Raw genomic sequence first — 25000 nt, 5'->3', positions numbered from 1 at the left:
ATGACTGTTTCAGCATCTTAGATCACGCTTCCAGGGGCACCCAACGACCAATTTATTGTAAAATGTATTATTATACACCAGTTAATGAAAATAAATGTTATTAAGGCATTTTCAGGTGTTTTTCAGTGTTGCTGGGAAAACATTATCTGTTCCTTTTTCCCAGCAAGACACAAAAGAAATTTCCCAGCCAGCTAGATAAAATTGGTTGGTTTCCCAGCCAGCTGAACAAATCTATTTCCCAGCCAGGAATTCCGCGCGCTTTCAAATCCCTCGATCTAAAACGACCGAACAAAAGCGACAAAACCGGGACAAAAAAGGTTTTTTGCGCAAGCGCAATCACTCTGACCAGCCGTCGTATGTTTGTGACTATTCTCTGGGAGAGGGAAGGGCTTCTTTTTTTTTTTTTTAGTCGTCCTCAGTCTTCAGAGTTTCTACAGCCAGCTCGAGTTGAAATTCTAGAAATAGTCAGTAATTCCCAGGCAAAACCTCTATCAATAACAAAATTTCCCAGCCAGCTCATCGAAACACCTGTATTTTTTGCCAGCCAGCAAGATTCCTCTGGGGAACAGATAATGTGGGGAACAGATTCGTTGGGTGCCCCTGCGCTTCTACCACCTTCAAACCTAAGATAAAAGTAGCCATTCATATTCAATGGGAGAAACCTACACTTAATCATCAACTTTATCATGTTAATTTAAAACTTTCTTCGTCATATTTTACATTCTCATGTTTCCTTTTGTTCATTACAAATGCAAACGTTACCATGGCCGACCAGTTCTGCGATTACGAGTTACGAGGAATTCGACTTCTGGTTGAATCTTATAGTAAAGCTCTGTTTTCTCTGTGCATGTTACACTTTGTTTTTTCACCAGTGGCAACAATTGGAAACGTTCTGGCTATTCGCGCCTTGTGGAAAGCCTCATCGCTACCAACCAATTTGAGGAAGCTGTTACTGAGTCTCGCATTCTCTGATCTTTTCGTGGGATTCATCGTTCACATGACGCTCGCAGTGGTTTTTAAATTGGCTTTGAGTGAAAACTTCAACCTTGACATACTCTGTCCATTTACATTAACTCTTTGTTACCTTGTTTTTTATCTTCCCGCGACCGCATCGTTCCTGAATGTTTCCGCCATTGCTGTTGACAGACTTCTTGCCGTTTCTCTTCATTTAAGGTATGCAGAACTTGTTACCACAAAACGCGTTGTAAGAGCCTTGGCCACCATATGGCTGGCAAGTTGTGTCGTTGCCTCTGTGGTGGTCGCAGCCTTTAACATTTTCGTTTCTATCACTATATTTTCCTTGGGATTTATGTTGATGACAGTTGCATATTATCGTGTTTACATAGTGACGAGATATCATCAGAATCAAATACGAATTCAACTTCAGCAGCAAAATGCGCAAGCCGCAACGGTTCTCCTCCGAGAACGAAAGTCTTCCCTGAATGTCTTGTATATTTATATTGTCTTCGTCGTGACTCATCTCCCGCGCCTTTGCTCAGTAATACTACGGAAATCAAATCCTTCAAACGATTCTGCTTGGGTAGCGTGTTACATCACAATGTTCTTGGTTTTCATCAACTCGTCGATAAATCCTTTAATTTACTGTTGGCGATATCAAGAGGTTCGAAAAGTAATAAAATGGAAATGCAAGAAAACATTCTGCTTCTAAATGCCTGCAAACTGCCGGGGAATACCTTCATCTGTTTTTTGCAGCCTTCGTTATCTTCTTCCCAAGGCCTATATAGGAAGGATGACTGAAGTGTATATTTGTTGTTGGTGAAATCCGGTCTCAGGTTTAATCAATGTTTGCCCAGGCTAAATCGGTGATTCTCTTTTTACCTAGGTTGAATATGCGCTCCACCTAGTTTAAAACAGCTATCAACCCCCCAAAAAGAACTGAAAACACCTTTCCCAGCTCTGTCTTAGGCATCTCACGTTTTGTATCATCTTATCGATTTCTGAATTCATACTCTAATCCATTCCGTCTCAACAATACAACATAGTAAGAGAAAAAAAAACTGTACAATGGACTAGAGTCTTGTGCCTTCACCACTACACTACACCACAACTCCGAACATGCTCAACCCAACACAGTCATTTTCATTATTTACTTTTGTATAATAAGTCAATTGATATTCATTTTGAACCTAATTTTTCTCTAGGCCTAATTTAGGGCCCAAAAAAGTTTCTTCAATTCATCTGAGTGCGGTGCGTATTCAACCAACGTAAAATGATGAGGATCACCAATTTAATCTACGTTAAAACGGATTCAACTTGAGAACGGAATTTACCGGCAATATATATTCTGAAAAGGAGGTTGGAGTCACAAGAGCATGTATTTTTCGAGGGAGTGTTGGAGAGGCCTTCTTTGGAAGATATATATTAAGTTCTATTCTTGTTCGCAGCTCTCAAATGTTTTTTTTAGTCTGCCTGACAAACCATCGATAAAAAGAACTTCATCCTGGTACCGGGAATCTTATTTACAAAAATTGCGGAAGAGAATAATAGGCATAGATGAATAAAAGTACAAACTTTATGTGAGTTAGTCTTTCGTCGTTAGGTGTCATCAATAATTTAAAAAATTAATGGGTGGCTTTGACCAAATATATTTGCCGCTAGGGATTGTTTTTCTCCTTCAAATGTGCGCTGTCTCCCATTTCTCTTCAATTTGCAAGTGAATTTGTCAATACTTTGCTCCGTTTTGGGAGAATGTTAGGTGAAAAAAGTTGATTGTGGCCTCCCTTGCATGGCCGCTCGGCTCTTAGTGACCGAAGTCTCCCGAATCATTTACTGGATGAATTTTGACGTCGCATATAATTGTGTCGCATAAGACACTTCATCGATCGTCTTTCAGTTGTACAATATTCTTCCGTTGTTAGGTTTATTTGCATGTGATGTGTTCGCTTTGACAAAATTATAGAGAATCAAGAAGATCGTTATCAGGTAGGGAAATGCTTATAGACAAGGACAAACAAAAAGTACAATCGAAGCCAAATAAATTAGTGTTTAGGCTAAGGAAGACAACTATTTTTGATTATATTCAGTAAGACAAACGTGAAATCATTTTTGGTGATCAACGAGAGTCAATCAAACTAAATTCAGCTGGAAAGTACACCTGTCCGTACAGTGTTTCATATTTCTTATCCTTGAATATCTTCTCTTGGTGTGTTGTCGACCTTAGCATACCACACAAGGACATGTCAAGAACGTCAAGTTTTCAGGCACAAATCGCAAAAAAATAACGCTCAGGCTCACTCCCCAAAATTCATTTTAGGACTTATAATTCTCGATCAAAATACCAAACATCCAGACTTAACTTATTGATTATTTAGCCACGTTATGAAGAACTCAAAGGAATCTTGATCTTTTCTTGCAGACGACAGAATTGAATTTACGCTGACTTTGGGGACTTCGCTCACAAAAAGTCGGCCAATCTTTACATTTTTGAAGCTATTAAGAAAGAGCTCGATGCTCGTTTACAGACGGCCGAAAACATAGGCTCTAAGAAAGGACTCGGAAAAGAGAAGGTGATGGATCCCCATTGCTTCTCTCCCACTATCCCACTCCGCCTTCGAGAAAGAGACCGTAATTGCAATTCCGCCATGTTTCCTTGTTCCGAAGTTGGGGAAAAGAGATTTCGTAATCAAGAGAAGCAAGTGGTGCTGTGGATATTTTCTTCGTTGTTTTTGCTGTTTCTTCGCGGACTCAATATTCACGACAAACATCAGACAAAAACACTGCTACGATATGGGGCGCTCTCGCATGTCTTCCCCATATCATATGTAAAAATGACCGCTGATTCCTCCATTCTGAGCCGCAATGCTGATGGCCGAAAATCAGAATAAAAACAAATTTTTAGGTGGAAAAACGACGGATATGCCAGAAAAAAAAGTTGAAAAGATTATTGTGCATGGTCTAAAGTGCAAATAAATAATGCTCTTTTTTGGCCTTCAGTTCCCCTTTAAGGTCTAAAATAAAAGCAGTTTTTCCTTTTTTCCCCCTCAGTTCCCATTCTAAGTGGCTTTTGATGGCATCATGGCAACTCCTTTTTCTCTCTGTTCATAAATAGAATCATATTACATTGAAACATTTCAAGTTCTTTTTGCCTCACAACAGTTAGTGGTAATTCGTTGCATTGCTTTAATGTTCGAAAGCCGATGAACGCTAACAGCAACCGAGGTTTCAAATTTCCCAGCTGGGAGTTCTTTGACAATGAAATTTTGTGCTTGAGGTGGAAAAAGGCCCTGGTCAACAACAAAGGCTAAAAATATGGAGAAATTTCTATTTTGATTATTGAATTATTTCAACTTAAGTTTCTCGTTATTCGGTAGTTAGCTTTAAATAGGGCGTTGAACAATTGCTCGCAGATTTTGCGCTCTCGCTCTTTGTAATGCAGTGGAATCAGACCTGTTACCATTCCAAGAAGAGCCATTTTCAACAATTCTGCAGTAAAATCTAATCTTTCTAATGCTTACTATTGCTCTTTTGATGTTACAAGTTAATGCTTCGTTCAGTCTGGGAAAGCTGACTGCAGTGCGCCTTCTTTTCAAGACAAGATGGTAATTACATTGAAGCGAAAACTCAACACAATAGGGACCTTAAGCAACCACGAAGAGTTTGTGGACACCATCAGCGACGAAGAATTTCTCCTGCTTTCAGAATAATTTAAATCAAAGAACCCAGATTTTCCTTACGAAAATCATCTGGGATTCGAACTTGATGATATGGACGAATCTGAATGTTTGGCGGAATTTAGATTTCAAAAGCGCCACATTCCTCTTCTGGCAGACGTTTTACAGTTACCAGACCAGTTTTTGCGCTGCCAAAGATCAGTTTCAAGTGGAATTGAGGGACTTTGCATTCTGCTGAAACGGCTGTCATATCCCTGCCGATATAGTGATATGATTGCGCGCTTCAGCAAGCCCGTTCCGGTCTCAAGTATAGTCAGTAATCATGTGCTCGATTATATTTACGATCATCACAGTCACCGCATACTTAACTGGAATCAGACGATACTCAGTCCACTTGCACTTCAAGAGTAGAGCGATGCCATATCAGCCAAAGGAGTTGCATTGGATAATTGCTTCGGTTTTATTGATGGGACCGCGCGCCCGATTTGTCGCCCTGGAGAGCTGCAGCGAGTTGTTTATAATGGACACAAACGTGTCCATGCTCTCAAGTTTAAAATGTGTAGCTCTGCCAAACGGACTCATTGGAAACCTACACGGACCAGTGCTATAGGTAAAAATCTGAAAAAATACTGCCACGATTTGCATCTTTTGCGCCTAAGATTCGAGTGTTACCGACCAATAGATTTATCATTAGTTGAGCTTTTATAAAAATACACCACATATAATCTGTCGCAAAATGCTGTTTACCATATATCACTGCGAGGCCTTCCGTGTTCTGAACAGCAACTCTGTCTTTATATTTTACAGAAGGCCACAAGCACGATGCAGGGATGTTAGCAGATTCAGGCCTCCTTGGTGAACGACAGAGATCTGCCTACTCACCCCATGCATGGTCGTCCAATGTGCCTATACGGTGACCCGGCCTATCCCCTGAGAGTACATCCCCAGGCCCCCTTTAGAAAAGCTGTCTTGCCTCCCCCTATGCAAGCCTGCAATGCAAGCATGAGTATACTGTCCGGGAATCAGTGGAATGGCTTTTCAATGACATTGTTAACTACTTTAAATTTGTGGATTTTTAAAAAAATCTGAAAATTGGATTAAGTAGTATTGGGAAAATGTATGTTGTATGTGCCATACTTCGAAATGCACTTACCTGCTTGTATGGAAACCAGACATCCCTTGAAGATTATTTCTCATAAATGACTCATATTTCTAAAATGATTCGTCAGACTCTTTGTATCATTGTGCACTTAATTGTTCAGCAGAGATGTTCATCATGTGTAAATGAAATACCGTGGTACTTCTCAAGTTTTCTGTAATGGGCTGAGACCATAAAGCTAAACTATGCGTATTTCTTGTTTTTATCCCAATTTGAAGGGGTACTCCAGTGATAGGTGGTTCTTGACTGTTTGTTCATGGGTAGCTCTACAAACCAAAAAAGCCTTCCAAAATGTCTCAGTCCTCCCCCATATATGAGTAATGTAATAAGGAATCATAAGGCCAGTTTCTATTCAAAAACTCACTGAACTGCAACTTTTAACAGGAACAATATTATTTATTATATGTTTGTTTACAAGATACTTTGTGCTTTCAACATGTTAAAACAAAAAAAAACTTGTAAGAATTAAAACAGTTATACAGTAACAAGGAAACTCACATCCTGAACATGTACATGTACCTATGACTGATGAGAACTTGATAAAATCAGATTAATTACATTTAGTTTAAAGACAACTAAACTGCTTCCTGGAAAAAAGGTAATGGCAATGTCTCTTGTCTATGTATTTTTCTTGTCAGGAAGAGACATTAGTACTTGACTTTGCTGTTGTTGTTGTTGTTGTTGTTGTTGTAAAAAGAGCATTTGAAAGCTTTGAATTTGTTCTTCTTGCTTTGCTTGCTGTTTTTGTATAATCTTCAATAGCTCATTTTGTTGTTGCTTCATTGCCTTTGCTGTTCTACCATGATCTTTTGTTGAGCATCTCGGCTTTCCTGCTCCTTTACTCTCAGAGCTAGCTCTTCCTTTTTGTACTGACTCAGACTGAAACTCTTAGATACTCCAAAGTTTCACCAGTTCCACTTCTTCTACTTTTTTTAGGTTTCATTTCCTTACCATCTGCTTCCACCCGTCGTTTTGATGTCTGACCAAGTCGTTCCACTGCTTTGAGCCTCTGCTTCTCTGCAGCTTCCTTGTCTTTCTTCACCTGCGCACTGGAACCTTCTTTTCTACTTGATTCAGAAGCTTTTTCTTTGTCAGTTATTTCCTCTAAGGCTCTATCTAATTCAGTCTCCTCGCAGTCAACGCCTGAAGCCACCTCCTCTCGTCTCATCTTTTCTTTGTATCTGGATTGCAGCAATGTGAGCCTATCCCCGACGGAACGCTTGCTTACTTTAAACTTGGGGTGATTGGAAGAATTCAGGTTGATTGCTACTTGTCCCCAGACATCACCACGTTCTTTACTGCGGTATGGATATTGGAATAGACCCAGCAAGAGGACCTCCCTACAGAGGAACACATCATGCTCCTCTGTCCATTCCATCGACTGATTTCTAAAGTGTTTGAAAGATTGCAGGAAGTTATTTAATACTCCATGTTTCAGAATACTGTACTTCAGAAAAGTATTTAGATGCCATTGTGGGCCTCGAGAAGTGATACAAACAGTCAATTTCCTGTTGTTTTTCAGTCATCCTTACAACCCACTTCTTGAAGCACCCTCTTAGAAATGTTCATAATTAATAGGAAGGTTCTATTCTCACTGCAATTTTAAGCCCAATTCAATCAGGGTCTAAAACATTTCTACCACTACTGTAGGTCAATCGGGTATACATCTTTTTCGAAGATAAATCCTTCTGGAAATACGCCCACCGCCTGAGGACTGACCTCTAAACACAAGATAAACAAATTAATTAAATACTGGCAGAAAACAATTTTAATAAAACCTACATGTATTTTATTTGTTCGAAGATATATGCTTTTTTATTGTGCTGTTCTTGGAATAGCCATGCTCACCCAAACAACGTCGTTAGACATTTTACGAAGGAGAGCGCTGTCAAAAGCAAAAGAAAAAGAAACCGCAAAAAATTATAATTTTGAAGCTTTCTGCATGAAAGAGTTCATATATAGTCATATTTCGATAGTTAATTTTAAAAAACTTGTCTCGCTTGTTTTCAACTACGCGGCCCGATTGCTTACGCGTAGGTTTCTAAGGAAACTTCCATTTTTTAAGTTAAATAGAGGATATTACATGGCCGCGCGGGGATACGAATTTTCTTTTCGAGTGCTGAAAGTATACTTTATTTTAAAGTAATTTTACAATAAAAATGTTAATGTCGTAGAGCAGAATTATATTAAAGCACAAAAGTATCTTATAATGAAGAGGAAGCTCGCGTTTTATTGGTTAATCGTGTTCGTTACTATGACGACACCTATATCCTCACATGTGAAAGATAAAAATGATATGTTCACTGCGCGGGGTGAAGATATGGTTTTTTAGTAAAAGGAGAAATCCTGGTATTTCATCATTATCTACATAATTAATAGTCTTTCTGAATAAGTATTACAGTTCAAAAGCTTTGAAGGAAACCATAAACAATCACGGATTTTTTCCCGGCGCTGCCATCCAAAAACACAAACTCTCTTCAAAGATGCAATGCAATGCAATGTCCTTTATTCACAATCCTAGGTTTCTAAGGGAAGTAAACTCATCTAATCTGTCCTTTTTTAAGTCAAATAGTTCTTCTAAATAAGTATAATGGCTCAAAAGCTTCGAAGGAAAACATAAACACTTATCGTAGGCGAAGCATAAACTTGAATACTCCGGGTATTTTGTGGACTTACTTTTCATAAGCTTTCGAGCTCTCCTGAGCTCTTGGTCACATGACTGGTGTTGTTGGTGACGTCATCCTCGGAAGTAGGCGGGAAGTTCGAAGGTTTCCGAGCGGCCCCCCCTCCCTCTGTTCCTGAGGAGGTTGGTCCAGATGGGGGACAAGCTGTGGCGGCCTCCGTCCTTGTTGAGTGAAGGGCACAGAGTCCGAATGTGGATGGCTTCCTTCAAACCTCTTTCAAACCACCTCGGTTCAACCTCCAAAATCTCTGCGTTAGCAATATCGATGGAATGTCCCGGTTCAGTAGTGTGTATGTGCCTGGACACCTCGGAAGTAGAGGAGCTGGGGCGTCTATGCTCCATGAATCGGGCCTTGAACGACCGTTCTGTCTCTCCTACGTAAGATGCCGGACAATCCTCACATGGAATATGGTAAACTGGACCCGTGACTTGGAGTTTGTCCAGTTTGTCCTTAGGCATGACCAGTAGTTGCCGTAAGGTGTTAGATGGTTTGAAGTAGGCTGGGATGTTGTAGCCTTTCAGGATTCTTCTCAGTTCTTCAGATAACCCACTACACGGATATACGGCATCCTTGCTGGTGCCGGATGATGGTAGTGTCGCGGCCTGACTTCAAGCTGTTGTTCCTCAGCGGGCTGTTTAGAGTCTTTCAGAAGCCAACTAGGGTAACCATTGTAGCTCAGAGCAGTCCGGACATGATCAATCTCCCCATCTCTGTCCTTGGTGTCACTGACGATGGATTCCGCGCGATGGGCCAGGGTCCTAACCACTCCCGTCTTGTGTTCCAAGGGGTGGTTACTCTCAAAGTTGAGGTACTGGTCTGTGTGCGCGGCCTTTCTGTAGACTCTCGTCTTCATGGTACCATGCTCATTGATCATGGACCACGTGTCCAGGAATGCAAGGGCTCTCTCCGTGTTGTAGTCTTCGGAGTAAGTCTCAACTTCTCCCTCGGTGGTCCACTTGACCATCATTGGACCCCATTGCAGCTCCATGGATCTGTTGGTAGAACTGACCTTGGTACAGGAAGTATGTACAGTTCAAACACAAACCGAGTAGAGTCACAACATCCTTGGGGGTCATGGGGGTCCTATCCTTCAAGGTGTCGTCCTCCTCGAGCTTCTTGTGGATCAATACAAGGGCTTTGTCAACGGGAACGATGGTGAAAAGGGCTGAGACATCATAAGACCTGAGTTCTTCTTCTGGGGCGACCTGCAGGGTTCTCACTTCCTCGGCGGCTTTAGAGTTCCAACAACACCAGTCATGTGACCAAGAGCTCAGGAGAGCTCGAAAGCTTATGAAAAGTAAGTCCACAAAATATCCGGAGTATTCAAGTTTATGCTTCGCCTACTATCATATTCCCGGATAGATGAATCTTCACAGTACTATAAACACTTATACTTACGGATTCTTTCCCGTCGCTGCCATCCACGTTCACAAAAATTCTCTTTGAAAAAAAAAAAAGCTCCAGCGGTCCAACCTTCGAAAAAAAGCAGATCGAAACTTTGCTTTGCTCAAACCGTGTTATAAAACAAGATAAAAGGAGCTCAAAAATGATTAAAGACCGTTTGGAATACTCACGTTGACCTTAGGACGTCAAAACACCTGATCTCACGTCCTGAACGAGATGTGGACGACAGCTTTGACATGCGCAGTGGTTGTCGAGTTCGCTCGAGCACATCCGGTCGGCGTCCACTCGGCTCGTCGTCATGGTTGCTTAAGGTCCCCAATGAGTTACGTCAAGGCCCCCCCCCGTCTTAGCTACGCCATACTGATGAGGCCCAGCAAGGCAGATCATCAGTACACTCTATTGCTGTCTCTCTGAGCTCACAAACGGCTCACAAATGGAGGAATCTCCCATTAACAAGCGGTAAGTTTTGCACCCTGTTTGAGCACTTGTTCCACTTTTTCGCCTTCTGCTTTATCCATTTTCACCATACCTTGATTTGTTTGTTTTGAGAAGAATTATATGACAAAACAACTGAGGTGGACAAGACAATCAGGCCGCATGCTGTTTTGAAATTATAATCTCAATGCCAACGGCTATGATTTGTGGTGATTTTATTTCATATTTTGAGTTTGTAATTTATGCGGTTGACATAACAGGGGAACCCAACAAGAATGTAGGTCAAAACCATTTAAACATAGCATTGTTAAACGTATTTTGGTATTTAAACTGTAGACATAGGCATATTTTTATCCCCTAAAAAATCTGTTCGGATTTCCTAGATGAAAGTCTAGCGATCCGAAAATTCTAGGGATCAAAACTTACCTTTTCGAAAATTTCAGCCAGAAAAAAGGCTCCCGAAAATTCTAGGTGACCTTTTAAGGGTAAAAATCCGTTAAAAATGGGCATACCATTTTTTAGATGTGCGAAAATCCTTGGACAGGCAGGCAAGCAAGACATTTTTCAGCAAATGTTCCGAAAATTCTGGATCTTAAATCGTCTTCCGAACAGACATTTTCCGAAAATTGACGTTGGGTGCCCCTGATATAAGTGCAAAGGTTTTCACTGATGCCCTTGGCTCACGAAACTGGTGATTTGTACTTGCAGAAAAAGTGGAATTCTTCTTACAGTAGCTTCCAAACTTGTTTCCAAATATTGTGTTGTGAGATGTTATACTTTTCCCCTGATTTCCCGCTACCCGCAAATCTCATGATGGGTTGATTTAGCAAAAGAACGGGAACCTCAGTTGACGACGGGATAGCGCACGGAACAGTCTGGATTCTACTCTAATTTGATTCAATATGATGTTCCCGTTCTGTTGCCAAATCAGCCTTATACCACAAATACAATCACACATGCAACTAAACAATTTAAATTCTCACTTTGAGGGGGGGGGGGGGGGGGGAAGAAGAGTGTCTAATCGCGTGGGTGGGTTTGTCGTGAGTCGTCTGTCGTGGGTCCGAGATCCTCCATGTATACACGTCATGTATACACACTTTTTAACCCTAACCCTAACTCTTAGGGCAATTGCAAATTTGGACCGAGCATGAGGGAGCTCGTAGATATCTCTTTTTTATCTTCAAACAAACACGACTCACGACCCACCCACCCACGCGATTGACGAAACGACCATGAATTCATTGGAAAGGAAAGATCAGCGGTAACAGAGAGAAATGTATTGATACAATATTTAACACTCTCTCATTTCAACCGAGTGAATTATGAAAAAGGGTAGGAAAATACGTTGAATGTGTGTGATTAAGATGAAGACAATTTAAATACGCCTTTTGCAACAAACGATCACATGGCACAAAATCCGCCATGCTGGAGGGCAAGCTCATTATTATTCCCCCACTGGGACATTAAAACAAAGGCAAGTCAAGCTTGACTGGTTCAGGTCTTTTTGTTTTAACGTCCCAGTTGGGGAATAATAATGAGCTTCCCCACCAGCACGCGGGTTTTGTACCATGTGATCGTTTGTTGCAAAAGGCCTGTTTCGATCCACATTCTTCTCATAACATATATTCTATGCAAGAGTTTACTTCATTGCAATTAGCTTCAAGTATCACTTTAAATTATTTAGAGCTAAGGAAAGCTCTATTGGACAAATACAAATACAAATTATATCAAAGATCCAATAAAGTTAAGGCCTGAAAGAACAGTTCACATTAATTGGTGTAAGCATTTTAAGACCAAACCGACATTCAAGATTCTACAATACAACTTCTGTTACATAGTACACGCACGATGATTGGTCAATTTATGACACACATTTAGAAATCACTCCTTGCAATCTGATTGGCTCTCAGCAGTGTGATTTATTCCCAAATCGCACTATTTTTTGCTCAAATCGCACCATTTCCCCAGCCAATGAGAAAGAAAAACTAAAACAAAACAACCAATCAAATTTCAAGGCTTGTTTAAGGTAACCAATCATATTGCAGGAAAATGAAGGACAAAGAAAACTATTGTGTGGTGAATTTTAAACTTTTGTTCCCACCTAGATCAATGAAATATTGGCTTTGACTAAAATCCCACATTTCAGCGATTGTGATTTCTAAATGGATGTAATGATCAAATTGCGCGGAAAAGCACAACATGAAGTCAAGCATTGGCTTTGGTGTAGAATACCATTATGACCTGGTAAATAATGGTACTTGATATTCGTGTTGTGCAATTTTGGTCTGAAATCATACTTGTGATTTCAAATCGAACACGCGCTTCGTGCTCGTTCGATTTTAAAATCACTCGTATGATTTCAGACCAAATTGCACTCCACTCAGTTCAATTACCATTATTTACCAGGCCATAATGGTATTCTACACCAAAGCCAATGCTTGACTTCATGTTGTGCTTTTCCGCGCAATTTGATCACAAAAAGATATAAATAGGGACCTTAAGCAAGGAAGACGAAGACGGCTACGCGAATGCCACAAAACGATAGATTTAATTAGCAAAAACAATAGTTCTGCACGCCCTGCACGTGCGTTTTACATTTTAAAACATTTCTTTGCCGTTCTTGTCTTGACAACGACTTGAAATGATCAATGATTGAGGTCATGTGGAGGACGAGAGGACCTGACGACGTATTTACAATTTTCTTTCTCACACTTTTCAAGCCAAACGACTTCGAGTGTTCGCAAAATTATTAGAGTAACGGAAAATATTTTTAGACAACGTTCTCGTAGCTTTAAAGACCCCTAATAACTATTTTACTAACCTTACTTTCTCAGGACGAACTGTAAGTTAATCTCCTTGTTTTATTTGAGGCTTAAATTAAATGTTCTTGTGCTTTGCACCGGAAATATATTAAACTAGAATAAACACAGGCTATTTCTTGTAGCTCGGCCCACGAGCTCGGTTGGCAAGAGGTCTCTCTGACACCTTAAAGGAAACCTCCACTAAAACAAGAATACAACTTCAAAATATTTAACATAATGTTTACAATCAAAATTGTTCAAACGTTTTCTAATGGAATCGTTTGTATCCGAAATAAATGAATTTCTAAAACGCTCGTTTTGGTTTTCAAATTTCCTGGGCGCCGCCATCTTGAATAATTGTGACGTGTTATGGTTGCTCTTTTGTATTAGCACAAAGAGCTTTTGTTTTAAAACAATAGGGCAACCATGGCACGTCACAATTATTAAGATGGCGGCGCCCGGGAAATTTAAAAACCAAAACAAGCGTTTTTGAAACTCATTTATTTCGGATACAAACGATTCCATTGGAAAACGTTCGAACAATTTTGATTGAGAGCATTATGTTAACTATTTTAAAGATATATTCCTGTTTTAGTGGAGGTTCCCTTTAAGGCCTGGTTTTCACTAGCGACGCAAGCATAAGCACATGCAACACACGCAGGCGCATTTACTTGTTGTTAATTAGTGTCTATTGTATTATTGGTAAATTGCACAAGCAGCACACACAGGCGCATTTACTTGTTAATTAGTGTCTATTGTTCTAACAAAAGGCTCTAATATAATAAACTACAAGCTACTGAGTTTGCGTATGCTTCTTGTGCTTATGCTTGCGGCGTCGATGGTGAAAACCAGGCTTAACAGCCAATGACGTATATACATTTCATCTGCATCATCAGTTGACTGGTGCTTCGTGTTTGATGTGTGCTACAATTCGTCGTGATGTTGGACAGCAAAGTTATACAGACTGTTCAAATCCCTTGGGCCTTTGTACTCCTGCTTTTGAACTCCTCTGCTAAAGAGTATCAGGGTGGGGTATGCAGAAATCTGTCAACAGTGGAATGAGTTAATATAGGGAAAATTTACCACAATAGATCTGCTCTACCAGCTAGAATATTTCATTTTCTAGGGAAAACGGGAGGTGAGTGATTTTAGAGTAGGAGTTTCTTTTCTTAAAGAAGCACTTTTTTAACTTAGTTATGAGGAGCTGACTGAGTTGTTGAAAGTCGGTTTACTCGAAATCGGTATGGTTGCCGAAATGTGTCAATATTCGATGTCGCGTATATGCGTTTGATAATTTCCACATATTGACAATAAAATTCAAATATATTTGAGTTTTTTCAATACATTCGATAAACTTGTAGCAAAATTCGATAAATTCGCCTTGATACGCATTCGATTCTCTCCTCCATTTATGAAACAATTCAAGAAATATTCATTCGATGGTTCGAACAAAATTCATTCGAATTCAAGAAATATTCATTCGATGATTCGAACAAAATTCATTCGATAATGCACGTGACCTATCTTCCATATTTGGATTGAGGGCTTGGCAACTGAGTTTACAAATGGCGGAACAAATTGATTGGGAGCCTTTGGCGCTAAGCCTGGATAAATTTGAAATAGATTTTGAAGAGGTAACCTACCTTTCGCAGCCAATGTATTCAATGGCATTGAAATGGCTCTTTCTGTTATTCTAGTCATGGCAGATACTATTACTCATGAACGACAGTCTCTGATATTACCGCGGCCCAACGCAATGCAGTGTTGTCAGGATCCACTCCTGTTAGACTTGTCCTTACTCCGTCACGTTGAACTCGTAGTCCCAGGGATCTTAAGTGCCCAATTAGGGAGGATTGACATGTGGTGAGTCCATGCCGGGAAATATAATCTTCTGTAAAAGCATGATCAAGTTCTGCATCAGTATGTCTGAAAACGTACTAAGACCTTGAAGACCATGATCTGTCGCACGTCTGTGAATCGTAGAACGAGAAACATTTAACATTTTAGCAATGCGAGTCCAAGTGAACCCAAGCCCTCTCAATTCTTCCAAAATAGCAGGTGGTATATCGAGGGATGATCTCCCGCGTCCGCTCCTTTTACAAGAGGGCTTAGTGCCTAAATCCACAGCACTGGTTTTCCTTCTCTCAGTCTCAGCAAGTTGTTGCCACCAGTATCGATGAATTTCGCAAAAACATTCACCATGCTCAAGAAACAGACTGTCGTTCATCATTAATAGTATCTGCCATGACAAGAATAACAGAAAGAGCCATTTCAACGCCATTATAATATATAAATACATTGGCTGCGATTGGATTGGTTACCTCTTCCGAATCTAGTTCACATTTATCCACCACCATTTAGTAATCTCAGTTGCCAAGCCCTCTATCCAAATATGGAAGATAGGTCACGTGCATTATCGAATGAATATTTCTTGAATTATCGAATAAATTTTGTTCGAACCATCGAATGAATATTGCTTGAATTGTTTTATAAATGGTGGAGAGAATCGACAAGGTATCAAGGCGAATTTATTGAATTTTGCTACAAGTTTATCGAATGTATTGAACAAACTCAAATATATTTGAATTTTATTGTCAATATGTGGAAATTATCAAATGCATATACGCGATATCGAATATTGACACATTTCGGCAACCATAAATCTGTGGACTAAGAATCACAAAGGATGCTGTCAGACATGTTGCGCTTTATAAGACTGAGTTGGCTCACTGACCCCCTGCTCTTCGTTTTCTCCTTCACCTCAAATCGAAGCAAATTGATGTAGAAAAGTACAGTGACTGAATTATCAAACGTAGGCGAACACAAGTAGGTGGCAGGATCCGGACTGGGGAATTAACAACAAAGCGAAAGTGGTTCAGCGTGTTGTCTGTGCTCTTTTATAAATAATTAGGATAGCACGCGCACTCTCACTGGTCAATAGCTGTGTTTAGATGTATGGAAACACGGCTGTGACATCACACGAATTTTGATTAGTTATGTATTGTCACACGCGCGTTTTGATTAGCTGGTAGGAAATATGAGCGTGTATCAAGAAATCTGTTTCAATCAAGAAGTAAAAAAACCAGCATTTACATTCATTTGTCGAATTATCTTTGAGGAATATTTTATAAAAGCAATAGAGGACTTTTTTCCCGAGTTTCCATAGTCTCATCTAAACACTCGGGGGAGTTGGGCCAACTCTCGACAGTTATGCAAACCCTCGACTGCGTCTGGGGTTTGCATAACTGTCTCGAATTCTCCCAACTCCCCCTCGTGTTTAGATGAGGCATAGACCTTATTCATAAATGGCGGTCAATTTATAATTCTTTTGTCGGAGTGCAAATTAGCCTACCAAGCCTCCATACCATACAGTGAATTGAAAAGAATTCTTGCTTTAAAATGAGGCTTGGTAGGCTAATTTGCACGTGGACAAAAGAATTATAAATGTGACCGCCATTTATGAATAAGGTCTATGGGAACACGGAAAACGTCCTCTATTGCTTCAATCGACAACGATACACGTATTCATCATCACCACTGTGATGACGAATATGGCTGTCGACAAGAGTACAGACAACGCTGAACCACTGTCGATTCGTTTTTTACCACAATATTCAACGCCAAAGAAAGTGTTTATTTCAGAGCCTGTCCAAAATCAACCAAGCGACAGCCTGTCAACGATACTAAGTTTTAGCAAAGACAATAGCGTTTTCAGAATCACCTCTTTAAACATTAGACAAACCCATTTTCACTTGTCTCTTCTAAGCTCTCCTCCTAGACCTTTGGTCACAAAACAGTTCCAGGGTTTTCTTAATTTTTCAAACACAGGTGGATTTATTTCCTCTTGTCAGTAAAGCTTTAAAATGCCCATGTTTACCGAAAAAGACATTGCGCGCTTCTAGTTCCATCGTTTTGATTGGGTACTCGCCGGTGATTTTCGGATTTTCCGTCTGTGAGAAATTCAACGCGCCCAATGTCGTTGGTTGAACATGGGCCTTTAAAAGTAAATTCCGAAAAATCACTCGAGGTTTCAGAGTTCTGCAGCATTCCTTTGGAGCGGCAAACAAGCTTTACAAATAATTAAATCACTTACGCCAAAACTTTGACAAAGTTCTTCCTCTTCTGTGCAGTCAACCTAGGGAACACAAGACAGGTAAAAAAGTCTCTACATACGAGCCAGAAGGCCCATCTGGCCGGAGCTTATCCCGGTTTCCATGGAATGAAGCGACTAGGAGTATTTCTAGGAATCAGGTGACCGATACTGTATGTCCAAAAATGCAAGGTTATAAATAATAAGGTTATTAATAATAAGGTTATTAATAATAATAATAATAATGATAATCATCATCATCATCAATTCATTACTTCCAGAGCGCTATTTAAAAAAAAATTAATAGGTCAATTGCGCTTTACAACTCTTTATAAAATAAATACAGCATTAAAATTCTCCGATTCAAATGTAATGATAGGTTACAAATCTAACTATCCCTATAAAGTCTCTTGTATTAACCATCACTCAAAAAATTGCCTAAGAAGAAATGTCTTGATTGGCTTCTTGAACATTTCAACAGATTAAATAGCGCGCAGATGTAACGTGAATCCGCTCCACAAATGCGGCACTGCATCCTGAAAGGTGGGGGCCACACCAACATCTTACCCCCAGGTGAGTCTAATAAAATGCCTGAGTTGACTAGATGCCAGACAATTTTATCCCAAACTTCAACATCACTCGGGATAATCTTTTCCTAGAGTAAAAAGGGAAGCTGTCTTTGCGCTGAGGTAAAAATAACGCTGACCTCTGTTGGAAACAGAAAGTAAACGCTTCGACTTAACAGGACACTTCGCACTGGATATCACTAAATTGAGCATGCTTCTAATAGACCAATTTCGATGTATTAAAATTCAGTCCTCAACAAAAGCCATCATCTCGAGGCTCTGGCGAATAAATATATGGATTTGTATGAGTTTATTCCCAAGAGCCTCGAGATGATGCCTTTTGTTTTAGACTGAATTTTAATACATCGAAAGAGGGCTATTCCTTGCGTTTCTGGATATCAAGGAATTCACACACGGCTGAGTCCAAAAAATTGCCTTCCCCCAGCATTTAAGAGGCAGCGTCCGGCTCGTTTAGCCTTACTGGACCAATGGATAGCAAGAAGGAAAGCTATATTTTCAGAAAATCAAAATCAAAATCAAAATAAGCAATCTTTGAAGCCCAAAGGCTCAAGATTTCGCCTTTCAAGTTTGAAGTATACAAGGTTACAAATCCACAGTTTTTATAACTTTCATGAAAATATCTTTGCTTGACGACAAAAACGATCTTTGAAGGTCCGTTATTTTGGGACAAAAACTACGCGCTTGCTTATCAAGATACATGACAACCTCAAGTTTTTATTTTAAGTGTCGTCAAAATTTCATCATTAGCATAACTTAAATCATTCCGTTAGCTTGACTCATTTTGAGTTAAAAAAAAGGAGCAAACTCTGTCAATAACGTATTTTTAAAAATTAAAAACTCACTAATCACGGGAGCTACGAGCAAGTATTATACGATAAAAAATAAAGTTCCTCCGCCTAGCGAATGTATCCGTCTCTTACTCTTGGATGTTAAGGCCCATTTAAACAGTTTCAACATTTGACCATCTTTGGTTCAACAAAAGTTGAACGGAAGTTGGGCAAAAGTTGGACGCAAAAACAAAGTTGTGTGGAGGCCGTTCAAATGGTTCCAACATTGCGCCAACATAAGAAAAACCAACACTTACTAGAAAGCAGTCTCTTTCGTCCAGATAAACTACGCCATATTGACTTTTGTGGCCTGATGTGAGCATGCGTGTGTTCTACAATTGTTGAACAGAGTGTTCAAACGACTTCAACACCATTAAACATTTTCGAGAACAAAGGAAAAGTTGAATCGATGTTGAATGAAAGTTTAAACCGTTTTAACCTTGATTCAACGCGCTTTGAACAAGCTTTCAACATTTTTTACGCTTTCAACAATGTTGGACGACCTGTTCAAACGCACCGAACATTTGGTTCAACAAAGTGTTGAATGCATGTTGAAGGGCCTTTACATGTACGTGAAAAAAACCCGAGACCAGTTCTTAAAGGGGCGTTGAAAATACTCACAAGATTGCTGCATTGCATTTCTACGCATAGTGCTTGGCACCAAAATCTTGCATGACATTTTCAACCAATAACAAGGAGAGGCCAAACCAATTGATTGCGACCTGTTGGCAGGCATTACTAAACCAGAAAACAGCGAAACACCGAAGCAGCTATTTCAGTTTTTCACTTTTTTTTTTCTCGAACACTGAAACTCCCAAGGAAGCAAACTGAATTCAGCAGATGTTGATCCTGTTCAGAAATTTTCGGCATCTGCAAAGAGGGTAGGCTCGGTCTCCAGTGGAGCGTGTCGCGATGCGCAAACTTGGTACAAATTTAAGGCTTGTTTCGCTGTTTCGTGGTTTAGTAATGCCCCCTGTTCACACACGTTTTCCCCGCGCTTTGAGCTAGATCAATGCATTTGTCTTGCACTATGATTGGTTGTTTTCAATATTGGCATATGTTGTGAGTGGCCAAAGTCATTACTTTGGTTTCAGTTCTACAGATCCAATTGAAACAAACTTATGCATCACTGAGCCAGTAAAGACTTCTCAAAAATGACTTCCAAACCTTGGCAATTCTCGGACCAGAAGAACTGTCTGCACACTTGTTGGCGAGCTGATCCCAGATAGGAGCAAGTTCCTGACAGTGCCGACACCTACAGTCAGATTAACACAAGGATAACGATAATGACGATGATGATCAGGACGATAGCAACTGTCTTTCCATAATCTGCTAGTTATTCCACAGGCGCCCAAAGCCCCCCAAGAAATTTGCGGTTGGCAAAACTACGGTCTGCCACCCCGGTAAGGCTCAGTTCGTTATCAAAGGTCGAAGCCGTGGCCTCAGTATGTGGTGTGGAAGCCTACGTTTCGAAAGCTGTTTCCCTGCAATATAACCGCCTGAGGTCGCTCGTAGGACTGCTATTGCGTTGGTGGTGAGTTGAGATGAAAGTTTAATCTTTGTCAATTGATTGTGATGTGGAATTGTGACCGTGGGAACATTTTATCTAGGAATATTTGACTCAAATTGGGGGCACCTGAGAATTTAGTTTCCAGCCTTGGGATTTTATTATACCGTTGGCAACCACGAAATTTTGAAATGGCTCAAATCGCGTGGGATCTGGAAAATAACCACACGGGAAGGAAGATACCCACGTTGGCAATACGGCTAGGCTTTTTAATAGAGAATTTTTTCATCTAATTATCTTCTTCAGCTTTTTATCGGGATTCCCATACAAATACTTGTATTTTTGTCGGCCATGCTCACACTGAGCTTGGGCGCCTGTGGTTATCACTGTTCTTTTATACCGCCTACTTAGGACGAGTGCATGTGAAAGAACCCATCATCAGTGATCCAAAAGAATATTGAAACAGCTCAACCATGCAGGAATTTTTCAATCTCTTTCAAAATAGCCCACGCTCCATCCATCATATTTTGGACACAACTTATCTTGAATCATTGTTCCATAATTCTCAAGGAAACTTCAATACGAAAGAACAAGGACATTTCTCCTAAAAGCCTTGTAGTAACATAACGATATTTCTCTTAAGTTTCTTCACAGGATAGTGAGAATAGTTACAATGTACAAAGGCTCGTCGACACTACGATCAAAATAGTTTGTTGAGAGTGGCTAATGTATTAGGTCTATCCTACTTGATCATGTCATTATTTCACATTTCTTTAAAGTTGCGTTAAAATTGAAGAACGTGTCAATTTAAGGTAAAACAAACCAATAGACAGATCCAGCATCACATTTACGGCAAATTGCAAACCTCAAACTACAATTTGCATATTGACAAAAAAGGAAGAATCGTGTTTGAAACTTAGCTCATTCCTTGCCTGTCTGCTACAGGTATCAGGTACCTTCTTAAAAGAAAGGGTGAATAAGAATAAGGAATTTTAATGCTCTTGAGACAAGAAGCAGCCTGCTGTTTGCCATTTCAAATAAACATGAATCCTGATCTATCTACTATCAGCCGTAGAATGACTGAATTTCAGAAGTAAGCTTACCAAGGCGCATAGAACTTAACAAATGTTTTCCCGACACTGATCATTGCATCAAAAGTACTGTCAGTTAGTTGGAATGGCTTGATCTGTAAAAAAGAATAACAGTAATAGTTTTGAACCTCATGTTAGATACCCTGGTCTCAGAGGTTTTTATTGAGCTGCGAGAGAGCCGCGAAGGGCCACGAGTGGCGAAAGTGGCGAAGCGGCGAGAAGAGAGAAACCTCTGGTTATCTTAGACTTGAATCTCACTTTCATGCAGACGCCAGCTGTCAAAACGCCTCAAATTGATAATTTCAAAAGGGACCAATGGCAAATTAGCTATCACGCGTCCCCTCGGTATTACCAATTAAACGAACCAATCATATGGATTTGCGTGTTTGTTAAAATATCAACCAATCCGAGCCTGAGGGTCAGATCCTGACCCTGGCATCTGCATGAAAGCGAGATTCAAGTCCAAGGTAAACCAGATGTTTTTCTCTTTCTCCCCGCTTCGCTACTCTTTCACGGCTCAAGAAAAACCTCTGAGACCAGGGTACATGTTACAGAGTATATATCAATTCATGAAGAAAGACTGAGTCATTGCCACCCAGTATCGGCTCACATTCTGACGTACAAAACATACAGGCTTCCTGTCATAATAAACCATGAACATTCTGTTATTCTAGCTTACATGTAGTTCTAATGCTTGACAGCTTACTTGGTAGCTGTAGCCAAGAATCGAGAAATTAGTTGAAATCAAACTTGTTCAGTATCACAAGCTAACATCTAAGAAATGATATCAAATATTAACAGATAAGAATAATAATAATAATGGCACTGGGGCACTAATTGGGGACACTGATGTACAGAAATCAAATAAAATCAACTCAAAAAGTGAGTTTCAATCGAGTGTCATACAACCAGAACCAAAGTAATTACTTTGCCCAATAAAAAAGGACGGAGAAAATTCAGTAAACCAATCACAACTCGAAGTAATAACACATAGCCGACACAAAGCGCGGGAAAAAGTGCATGTGCGAGCCACAATCGGTTTTGGTTTCACTTCTGATTGGTTGAGAAAGTGGCGCGAGAACTTTGAACCCGCACTTCAAAGATACACTATTTTCTTTCATTCATCAGTCCTTTCACAGGAATACTTGAACCCAACAAATTGACCTGCTCCCAACTGAGTGGCTTCATAGCTCAGTTGGTAAAGCATTGCACTGACATTGCAGAGGTCATGGGCTCAAATCCCGTAGAAGCTGCCTGAATTTTTCAGTTGCCTAGAAGAGACAATTGCTTAAATTACTTGACCTGCTCCCAACTGAGTGGCTTCATAGCTCAGTTGGTAAAGCATTGCACTGGCATTGCAGAGGTCATGGGCTCAAATCCCGTAGAAGCTGCCTGAATTTTTCAGTTGCCTAGAAGAGACAATTGCTTAAATTACTTGACCTGCTCCCAACTGAGTGGCTTCATAGCTCAGTTGGTAAAGCATTGCACTGACATTGCAGAGGTCATGGGCTCAAATCCCGTAGAAGCTGCCTGAATTTTTTAGTTGCCTAGAAGAGACAATTGCTTAAATTACTTGACCTGCTTCCAACTGAGTGGCTTCATAGCTCAGTTGGTAGAGCATTGGACTAGCATTGCAGAGGTCATGGGCTCGAATCCCGTAGAAGCTGCCTGAATTTTTCAGTTGCCTAGAAGAGACAATTGCTTAAATTGTCCGCACAAATGCGAGGATCACAAATCTTTCGAAAATAATAATATTAACTGCATGGCATCTGTCAGAAATGGCCTATTACTTGTGTTTCCATGTCTGGGTCATCATCAGAAGGTACCTCCTCAGCTGACTCGCTATTGTCAGTTGTTGCACTGCTTAGAAGACTATGCTCAGAGATCTTCAAAGTCAAATAATTCTTCAAGTCATCTAGAGAACGAGGCCCCTCGTAAATATCCACCTAAAGCAACAATAAACCATTTTAGAAGATGGCATTAGGATTCCCGGATTTTCCATTTTTGTGCCGAAATCTTTCGGTTTTAGTATTTGTTTTGTTGCGGTTTGTGGTAGTTCCCATTCTTAGCGTTAGGTTTACAATTTTCGGCAAAGATAGAAGCAAGTTTTCGGTTTTGGTATCCAATTCCTTTTTCAGTTTTTCCTACAGTATTTGGAGTACGGTTTCAGTTCATCATTAGGGACCGTAAGCAATTACGACGATGATGGCTACGAGAACATTGTCTAAAAATATTAGGGAGCTTAAGCACACACGTTTCTGAGACGCGGAAGGCAACCGGAAGAGTACATTTCTCGTGCCAGGACAGTGGTGTCTCCCAGATTTTCATACGAATCATCTGTAATGGAGAAAAGATACTTAGCAATGTAAATGTGGTTGTCTGAAGACAAGTTAAAATGAAAAACAGTTCACTTCCAGTTGTCGTCTGCATCTCAAAAAAGCGTGTTCTTAAGCTTCTTAAGCTTCCTATTAAAATTAGCGAGAACACGTTACATCCATTTATCGAGTAGTCTCCAATGCAGACTCATACGCTCTATAGACCTTATTCATAAATGGCGGTCAATTTATAATTCTTTTGTCGAAGTGCAAATTAGCCTTCCAAGCCTCGACACCATACAGTGAATTGAAAAGAATTCTTGCTCTAAAATGAGGCTTGGTAGGCTAATTTGCACGTGGACAAAAGAACTATAAATGTGACCGCCATTTATGAATAAGGTCTATTAGATTACGGTTTTAAAAACTAGACTTTGATGGTTTTGCCTGCATTTATCAGATTGTTCAAAATTTTGGTTTTGAGCAATTTTGTGTGGTTTTGCGGTTTTTCATGCCCCCCTCCCCTCCCCTCCCCCTAATTAAAAGAGTGTGTGCTGAGTTGCACTACCCATTATCAAATTTAGGTTTTGTTTTCTTGTTTACTCATATTATGCTTTATGTAAATACAATTTCACTTAAGAGTAAGGACAAGATTACTGAGTTATTAAAAGCAACATACAATTTTGGTACAAGATTTGCTTTGCTACTGTAAATTGGAAGTACAAACCTCGCGTCCATCTTTAAACAATTTAAGTGAAGGAAAACCTTGGATTTTATGTTCTGCACACGTTTTACCTTCTGTTGTGCAATCAATCTGAAGAGAAATACAGATGATGATGTCAAGTAATGCAATGAAATAATCATAAATAGCTTTTGATCCTTTGTTATCCTGAAAAAATGTGAAACATATAGCAACCCTTAAGTGCCCCTACGTTCTTCAAGCTCTCACTTTGTTAAAAACCAACCATTTGCATCCAATGTTGTCTTAAAACAAATGTGGTCTTTTAGCCTTCCTGAGTTGCCATCAAAAGAAATACATCCCTTCAACTAAATTTGAGTTCAGTGGTTCACATTTAGGAGCAAGGATGCCACAGTCGGTTAGTGTTCGGCCTTAGTGCAAGAGACACCAAAAGGCAAACCAGCCATATTTAATAATATTACATCAACTTCTAAATTATTTAGCATCAGTCAAAGGAATACAAGTTAACAGTCGGCTTATCAAAAACAGACCACTTGATCAACATGACAGGAGAAGGCCAAATACATGCACAATTGTGTAAGTATGCGTGCAATAAAGGAAGAAACAAATTGTACAGACAGTTCAATGAGTCTTCTTAACATGGCTGAGACAAGGGCATGTACCTTGGCAATTGTGATATCCATATTGTCCTTATGAAACTCAGCCAATTCTTTCCACGTGGGTGCCAGTTTGCGGCAATGGCTACACCTGTCATGAAACATACAAGGTACCT

General features: G+C 40.0%; 2 protein-coding genes and 3 non-coding genes across 5 annotated transcripts in view; 3 read left to right on the top strand and 2 right to left on the bottom strand.

The window, feature by feature from the left end:
- Positions 1-9003: 9003 nt before the first annotated feature.
- Positions 9004-9462, bottom strand: LOC138002560 (uncharacterized). Its single transcript, XM_068848586.1, has one exon. The coding sequence runs from the start codon at positions 9460-9462 to the stop codon at positions 9004-9006; it is 459 nt and encodes a 152-aa protein (XP_068704687.1).
- A 4194-nt stretch (positions 9463-13656) lies between these two features.
- The window catches only part of LOC138003903 (thioredoxin domain-containing protein 5-like), a 15248-nt gene continuing 3904 nt past the window's right edge, over positions 13657-25000 (bottom strand). The window contains exons 6-12 of the mRNA XM_068850213.1: positions 24891-24975; positions 24256-24342; positions 23007-23162; positions 21229-21311; positions 19786-19873; positions 17208-17249; positions 13657-14158 (exon numbers count right to left, since the gene is read on the bottom strand). Coding sequence (XP_068706314.1) covers positions 14039-14158; positions 17208-17249; positions 19786-19873; positions 21229-21311; positions 23007-23162; positions 24256-24342; positions 24891-24975 — 661 coding nt within the window. The 3' untranslated portion in view covers positions 13657-14038. The remainder of the gene's footprint in view (positions 14159-17207; positions 17250-19785; positions 19874-21228; positions 21312-23006; positions 23163-24255; positions 24343-24890; positions 24976-25000) is intronic.
- Positions 22397-22469, top strand: Trnav-gac (transfer RNA valine (anticodon GAC)). Its single transcript has one exon. It is a non-coding gene; the product is annotated as a tRNA-Val (tRNA).
- Trnaa-ggc (transfer RNA alanine (anticodon GGC)) lies at positions 22535-22607 on the top strand. Its single transcript has one exon. It is a non-coding gene; the product is annotated as a tRNA-Ala (tRNA).
- Trnav-gac (transfer RNA valine (anticodon GAC)) lies at positions 22673-22745 on the top strand. The gene has a single exon. It is a non-coding gene; the product is annotated as a tRNA-Val (tRNA).

The sequence above is a fragment of the Montipora foliosa genome, chromosome 5, assembly GCF_036669935.1.
Source record: "Montipora foliosa isolate CH-2021 chromosome 5, ASM3666993v2, whole genome shotgun sequence".
NCBI classification, from domain to species: Eukaryota; Metazoa; Cnidaria; class Anthozoa; order Scleractinia; family Acroporidae; genus Montipora; species Montipora foliosa.
This window is presented reverse-complemented; position numbering and strand designations above follow the sequence as displayed.